Source organism: Arachis ipaensis, chromosome B06 (assembly GCF_000816755.2).
Source record: "Arachis ipaensis cultivar K30076 chromosome B06, Araip1.1, whole genome shotgun sequence".
NCBI classification, from domain to species: domain Eukaryota; kingdom Viridiplantae; phylum Streptophyta; class Magnoliopsida; order Fabales; family Fabaceae; genus Arachis; species Arachis ipaensis.
The window spans coordinates 126,827,735-126,833,581 of record NC_029790.2 but is presented as its reverse complement, the minus strand read 5'-3'; the positions used below and the strand labels follow the sequence as shown (position 1 = coordinate 126,833,581).

At 31.7% G+C, this 5,847-nt stretch overlaps 1 protein-coding gene across 1 annotated transcript; it reads right to left on the bottom strand.

The window, feature by feature from the left end:
• Positions 214 to 5,438, bottom strand: LOC107605245 (serine carboxypeptidase-like 42). The gene is made up of 10 exons (XM_016307049.2): positions 5,009 to 5,438; positions 4,266 to 4,373; positions 4,077 to 4,169; positions 3,866 to 3,958; positions 3,206 to 3,291; positions 2,842 to 3,120; positions 2,488 to 2,621; positions 2,176 to 2,268; positions 1,697 to 1,814; positions 214 to 559 (listed from the first exon to the last, which is right to left on the bottom strand). Exons 1-10 carry the CDS (start codon positions 5,259 to 5,261, stop codon positions 392 to 394), a joined length of 1,425 nt encoding a protein of 474 aa, XP_016162535.1. The 5' UTR covers positions 5,262 to 5,438; the 3' UTR covers positions 214 to 391.

Genomic DNA, 5,847 nt, shown 5'->3' with positions numbered 1-5,847 from the left:
TAAGTTAAGACTGCATGCGAGACTCGAACCAAAACAAGTACATACTAGTTCAAAAGAAAGATTGATGAGTTTTGTGCAAAATCTGAAATTAGCACCAACCAGTCAATTGTCTTAAACTCTTAAAAGAATTTTTTTTATAATTGGTCTCTCTCTTAATGTGCATCTATATTCTGTATTGCACCAACTATCATCCCATTTAAAAAATAGCAGATATTTTTATAAAGATAACTTTTATTTAAAGAGGATATTATAAACCGTAAAATAATTTGACATATTTGACGGAATATATTTGACTGAATTATTTAAGAGTTAAGACCAATATATTTTGTCTCTCGTAATTTATGGCCAAATTTGAGGCCCCAAAGAAGAAGAAATTAGTAATTTGATGTCCTTAATGAAGAATGGAAGGACCCGTTGTATTTGGCAACCTGGTAGCACGCAGAAATGAAGTGAATAAATGCAATGCTCTTGAAGGTTGTGAGTAAGGAACCATGTGAGCAGCTCCTCTTACAGTTGCAAAAGTCAACGAATTCCCATATTCTGTCACCCAACCTCCAACCTATATTCAACCCAACACCATCACACCAATCAAATCTTCTTTCATGCCCAAATACAAAATGTTTTTTCTACTCACTTTTTTTCCATAGCAAATGGACTGAGTCGAGTCAATATATGAGAAAGAGTAGATATGTTTTGAAAAGAGATAAGCTAAAAACAAATGACTTTAGTTTGCGTTTTTATTTTCTATTTTTATTTTTAATATTTTTTATTTTTAAGATTTAGTGAAAGAAAAAAAAAGAGAAAAGGACAAATAGGTCCTTGACCTTTTGTCCCGCGAACATTTTTGTCCTTAACCATTGAAAAATACTTTTAAGTCCCTGACCTTCACAAAACTTGGACGGATCAGTCCCTCCGTCCAAATGACTTCGCCAGGGACTGATCCGTCCAAATGTCTCCGTCAGGGACTGATCCGTCCAAGTTTTGTGAAGGTCAGGAACTTAAAAGTATTTTTCAATAGTCAGGGACAAAAATGTCCGCGAGGCAAAAAGTCAGAGACCTATTTGTCCTTTTCTCAAAGAAAAAATAGTTTAAAAAATAAAAATCATGTTTTCTCTTTTTTATCAAAATTCCAAAAAAAAAACATAACAGAAAATAAAAATGCAAATTAAATACACAAAATTTTGGAGTGCATTTGGTTAATGTCCCAAGGCAGTAGAGAAGGGGAAAGGGGGATAAATGACGCTTGATACTTTGATTGATAGAGGTATTTGACTTACTGAAAGAGAAGGTATAAGAAATCAACTTTTAGTTAATTAAAATTAACCAACTTTTCTTTAGGGTTTATAATTTATTGTCTAGAATTAAAGATTTATCAATTAGAATTTAGAATTTAAAATAAACAAAATAATTTTAAAAAATTTGACTGATATTAGCTGAAAAAATTGGTTCCTTGGCATTACTAATGAAATTACATTCCCAAAATGTCACTTTTTTCTTCTAATATTCCCATTTGACCTCTTTAAAATATTCTTATTTTAATTTCTGTCTAATATAATGAAACACAATATTTGTTGAGGAGAGATTTGAATGCTAATAGAATAACATAGCTAACACTTAACTTCTACTAACTAACTTTGGCGCCATATGCATATGGCTTATGAAATGCTTGAAACTGAAAAAGAAACAGCTTACATACCTGGCCTTTGTGGAACCAAGCTCCATAAGGAACTGTAACCTTCAGGTGTAATTCGTGAGCTAGCTCACGAATTAGCATTCGAGATCCCAACAACGGCACAACCGAATCTTGGTCGCCACTGTCATCATTTGACCATCAACAATTAGACCAAATTTTTTTTTTTTTACCAAAGATAGGGAAACTCGAACCCGCAATCTCTAGATGAGTATCGAGAGACTATGTCATTTGAGTGATAGCTTGTTGGCGAACAATTAAATCACAATTAAAAAACAATTATCTCTACAATTTATAATAACAGTCAGAAAATTACATATTTATATATGTTTATGCATGTTTATAGTTTCCAATAGAGAAATCAACTATCAAAACAATAAAACATTGCACATCAAAGTAATCAAACAGTTTTATAGTAGAATAATCAAACTTTTCATGAACACAAAAAATGCATGCATAACAAGAGCATTTTGAATTAAATCTACCTGAAAATCCATATTGGGATATGGTTTTGAACTATCCTTTTGAGAATTGGAAGGATGTTGATGTTACCATCAGTTTCACTATAGTTTAGAACTCTGCACACATACACACACATCAAAAATACTATGTACGCACAAAAAATCAGCCAGCAAATTAGCTACCATATATTTGTATATAAATACATATGTTGTTTAATTTATTTTCAATGTGTATTTTGTATTTTGGTGAATACAGAACACGTAGATAGTTGCTTTTCTTTTCTATTTGAGACAAGGAAATAAAGAAGTAGTTATGCTGAAGTATGTGTTACTCACTGACTACACATGGACCAGCTATAAGGAAGTTTGGTGCGATTCGCATGGAGGGCCTTCTGAACCTCAGGAAGGTTGAAGTAAAATCGCCTTTCGAAACTCATACAGACATCAACACCTACACTTATTTTCGTAGCCTGCGTTTGTGCACAGCCACGATTAGTTTAATATTAGAGATAAAATCATTCATATTTCTGTCCAATAGTTTGCGCTTTCGAGAGAGAAAGTTCATGACATGGAATTAGAGATAATATGCCTAAGAAAACTCTTTGGACCAAAAAGATGCACATTCAAGAAAATTATTTTATGAACTCATTAAAATTAAACTATTATGATAGAGACAGAAGAGAAGCATACCATTTTTTTCAATCTCAACTCTTGTTCCACAATGGATGGATAACAAACATCAAGAATCACATCATATTCATTTATATAATCTCCCACTATACTATTCGCTTCGCGTATGGCGTTGGTGCATGAATGAGAAACATTGTGAGGATTTTCATACACATAATCATCGAAGTCGCAATCATTCATAATAGCAAGTCCAACTTCATCAGAAATCATTCCATGGGACCAAAAGTATTCGTATGTTGCTGGTATATCGCGATCAAGTCTTAGAAGTGGGTTTCCAATCTAACAAGCAAAAGTAAGATGAACAAAAACTTGTCCTGAAATTATGCCTAAAGAGTAAAGATGTATCAAATGAATTGAATCTTACAGCAACCCCTTTAATGTTGAATTTGAAACCAGTTGAACGAGCATTATGATCCAGTAGAGCATTAGTTAACTGTGGTATGTAGTGTCCTGTGGAAGATTATCAGATTTATCATGAGACTAAGGCAACAGGAAACCGGAAACAATATAAGAACACGAAAACTTGGAGGCCCTTTATCTCTAAATTCTTATAAATACAATTATCTCATTTGTTAGATATATAACCATTCGTGTACCTTATGTATCAGAGCTTTTATGACCAAAAATTCTAGAACTCAATCCTTGTTACTCTATTTTTCTCAATAAAAATAAAATTTCAGCACAGGGCAAAAAATGGACTAGTGCATCATAATCCATGCTTCAAGCCGAAAGAGAGTCTCTTGCATTGCATGAGGGAATTGTATCCCTCTACCTAATAGCTTAAACTTTTAAAGGAGATGGTTTCGTGATAGGATGATAAATTGTTCTGGAGTGAAAAGATTAGATATATGAAATCTCTTTTCAAATTATCAGTTGCATAGTAATTAAACTCTAATTTTATTTGTATATCATCCTTGGACACCCTTGAAGATGTGTGAAGTCAGAAATACATTAAGAAAGAAAAAAAGAACTGCAAAGAAAATTTTAAGTGCTTTTATCAGTTGAATAAAACAATATCCAGAACCTGCATAGCTTTCTCCTGTGAGGAACAGCTCTCTTGATCTGTATGATGGGAACTTCTCGTACCATTTCAGCATGAACAAATACATATCATTGGCTGCAAAATCAAGAAATCATGTGACACAGTTCTAATCTTTAAATTAAACATTTATTTCAAACAAGAGTATTAAGAATATTAGACGAAATCGAAGAATTTGAAACAGGCAACTCCTTACCGGTGGACGCATCCCCAGCATTATAATCTGAAGTTGTATTTGAGTATGACCAACCAACTCCAGCAGGAGACTCCACAAACAGAAGGTTGGATGCTATGATTATCAAAAATTTAATATCACCAATCAATGTAGACAGAAAATCTCCATTATCATAAACTAAGACACTACTTTTGTTCTATATGTTGATACCTTTGTTCCATGACTTAGAATTTCTTCTTAGACCACGTCCATCTCCTTTAGGAAAAAAGGGTCCCAATTCAGTAAATGCACCTCCTCCAATGGAAGAACACCCTGGACCTGAACCAAAAAGGATGATGAAAACTTAGCTGAAATGATTTCATGTATTATGCATAGTGTAAGAACACTCCTTAAGACATAATAGACATAATTTCAAATACAATACTTGAAGTGTAACAACAATCAATTATGCTACGTGTACACAAAAAATCAGTTACGCAACAATCTTTGGTTTTTTATATGTGGGGACTTGAAATCTAAGAAATGAATTAATGTAAAGTATTTGATATTCCGATCGACCATATATTAGTTAATAGTCATACCAAAAAAGAAAATCAAATTTTAATAATTAAAAAAGATAATACAAATGAATACATAAAACATTTCAACAAAAAAAAAATATATGAAGATATCTGTGTATAAGTTTTATGATGGGATAAGTTGGGACATGTTTGAATAAAGAAATAAAGAAATAATAAAACTGAGTTTGGAGAAAGCTTTTGTCCTCAAGTGATTAACCAACGGGATCCGTGAAAGGTGCACAGAATGGAATCAAACAAGATATTTTATTCAACTCACAAGATAGATAGTTAGATACCACAAAAGTAATTTAAAATAAAATAAAGTGAAGCAAAGAAGAGAGAAGAAGATAAGACAAAAATAAGAAAAGAAAAAGAGAGGAGTAGCAATGCAACCTCCATTGAGCCAAAGAGTGAGGGGCTTATTGTGAGGATGAAAAGCAGCTTCAACAAAATAGTAGAAGAGGCTTCTTCCATGGTTGGAATCAATATCAACATAGCCAGCATATTGGTTGAAGTCAACTTTGGGTTGTCCAGGAAGGTTGACCACCAGATCCTCAGATGGGTACCCATTTCCTCCCAACACTCTCACTACCAAGATCAAGATCCCAACTAACCAACACCTGCTTCTGCTTCTACTTCTACTCATCTTCCAACAACAACCAATACTGCCCTTAGTTGAAACCTACCCTTTATCCATTTCCCTCTCACTTTTTTATACTTGCTCTTCTTGCTGCTTCTTTCTCAAAATGAATATTTTTTCTTTTTTTAGGTTGATTCCAAAATTAATATCTTTTGCTATGTTGATTCATCTAAAGAACTTGTCTAAATACATTAAGTTCTTGATAAGCTTAGAAAATAAAAAATGCTTATTTTCAAAAGAAAATATAAATATATATTAATGACTGAATTGTTATTTTGGCCTGTTAAAAAAAAATAATTTTGATAAAATGATCCTTTTAAAAAATGACTTTTGCCTCTTCAGATATGATTTCAATTTGAAAAAATAATTTTTTTTACAACGACAAACTTATCTAAAATTACATAACTTAATTTTTTTATTTATTTTTTATTAAATAGATTAATTAATCAATTATATTAATTAAATAAAATTAACTAATTTAAATTACCTAATTTTTTATTTAATTTTTTATGAAACATCTTTTATAAGATAAAATCAAGATAGTAATTCATATTTTTAAACTAAAATTACTATATTATATTATCTATTATAT

Excerpts from the sequence above, each read along its gene's own strand:
- LOC107605245 (XM_016307049.2), bottom strand. The coding sequence starts at position 5,261 with ATGAGTAGAAGTAGAAGCAGAAGCAGGTGTTGGTTAGTTGGGATCTTG. Across the intron at positions 3,959-4,076 it reads TGCTGGGGATGCGTCCACCG|CCAATGATATGTATTTGTTC; the intron begins GTAAGGAGTTGC and ends TTGATTTTGCAG. Across the intron at positions 2,269-2,487 it reads AGCTGGTCCATGTGTAGTCA|AGTTCTAAACTATAGTGAAA; the intron begins GTGAGTAACACA and ends GTATGTGTGCAG.